General features: G+C 43.5%; 1 protein-coding gene across 1 annotated transcript; it reads left to right on the forward strand.

Moving 5' to 3' along the window:
• Positions 1 to 718: 718 nt before the first annotated feature.
• On the forward strand, positions 719 to 1663 carry LOC129079293 (olfactory receptor 1L8-like). Its single transcript, XM_054584431.1, has one exon. The coding sequence runs from the start codon at positions 719 to 721 to the stop codon at positions 1661 to 1663; it is 945 nt and encodes a 314-aa protein (XP_054440406.1).

Consider the following 1663-nt stretch of genomic DNA (forward strand, 5'->3'; position numbering starts at 1 on the left):
GACTGATGACAATAAAATGCCATGGGTTAAGGATGAGCTTCTCATTCTGTACCCAGAGCAGGAAAAACAAAAACACTTTGTCAAACTGAGATCAACGTTCCTCTTTAGCTTTGCTCTGTAAGGTATTTTGGCAAATCCTTATTTTTTTTCCAAGGTAGTGCAAAGTTTAACTTTAGGATGAACAGCTGAATTTGCTGTGACAGGGACTGAGTGTCCTGTGACTTTTCTATCTAAAAAATCTCCATGTACACTCCCCACTCATCTCCATTCCTTTAAATACTGCTTTATTTTCTTCATAGATTTTTATCCCTACTTTATATTATATCATATATTTTGTTTTTTGATGATCTATCTCCCCAACTAGAACATGAGATACACAAAAGCAAGGACTTGTTTTTATTGCTATATTCCCATCAGGGAAATACTGCTTTTCAAAGAATACAGATTAATGAACTTAAATCAGAGAGGTCCATCTCTGATGGTTTCTAAGCGAAACTCCTATTCTGTCCTTCCAGCTTTCAGTAGAAAGACGTTGTGATGGCTGTGGACTTGGAAAGGAGGGCCGCATCAGGACTGAGGTTGGCAAACTGCCCCTGCACAGCAGCTAATTGTGATTAAATACAGGAAACAAAGACTTTGCTGGGCTCTCGTGATTTGGGTTATGGAATTGGAGCATGTGAAATAGCAGAACTTCTTGTATATAACTAGACCCAAATCAATGGAAACAGTCAACCAAACCAGCAGTGTCTCTGAGTTCATCCTCGTGGGGCTGTCCTCCCGGCCCGAGGACCAGAAGCCACTCTTTATCCTGTTCCTCATGATATACCTCATCACTATAACAGGGAACCTACTTATCATTTTGGCCATCCACTCTGACTCCCAACTCCAGACCCCTATGTATTTCTTCTTGAGTTTCCTGTCTTTCACTGACATTTGCTTCACAACAACCATCGTCCCCAGGATGCTAGTTAACTTCCTGTCAGAGAAGACCATCTCCTATGCTGAGTGTCTGACTCAGATGTATTTTATTTATGCTTTGGGCAATACTGACAGCTTCCTCCTAGCAGTCATGGCCTTTGACCGCTATGTGGCCATCTGTGACCCCTTCCACTATGTCACCACCATGAGCCATCACCGCTGTGTCCTGCTAGTGGCCTTTTCCTGCTCATTTGCTCACGTCCACTCTCTCCTACACACACTTCTGTTGAATCGTCTTACCTTCTGTGACTCCAATGTTATCCATCACTTTCTCTGTGACCTGAGCCCTCTGATGAAATTGTCCTGCTCCTCCACATTTGTCAATGAAATTGTGATAATGACAGAAGGGCCTATTGTTTTGGTGACGCCCTTTCTATTCATTACCTTCTCTTATATGCGAATCCTCATCACCGTCCTCAAAATCCCCTCAGCAGCCGGGAAACGCAAAGCCTTCTCCACCTGTGGTTCTCACCTCACCGTGGTGATACTCTTTTATGGAAGCATCTTTTATGTCTATTTACAGCCCCTCTCCACCTACACTGTCCAGGACCACATAGCAACGCTTGTCTACACAGTTTTGTCCTCCATGCTAAATCCTTTTATCTACAGCCTGAGAAACAAAGACCTGAAACAGGGCCTGAGGAAGCTGATGGGTAAGAGGAAATCCCAGGCTGCATCCTCTTGA

This window comes from Pteronotus mesoamericanus, unplaced genomic scaffold (assembly GCF_021234165.1).
Source record: "Pteronotus mesoamericanus isolate MK-2021 breed Mesoamerican mustached bat unplaced genomic scaffold, CSHL_Meso_final contig_78, whole genome shotgun sequence".
Lineage (NCBI taxonomy): Eukaryota > Metazoa > Chordata > Mammalia > Chiroptera > Mormoopidae > Pteronotus > Pteronotus mesoamericanus.

What these genes read in the sequence shown, in the direction of transcription:
- LOC129079293 (XM_054584431.1), top strand. Translation starts at nt 719, where the DNA reads ATGGAAACAGTCAACCAAACCAGCAGTGTCTCTGAGTTCATCCTCGTG.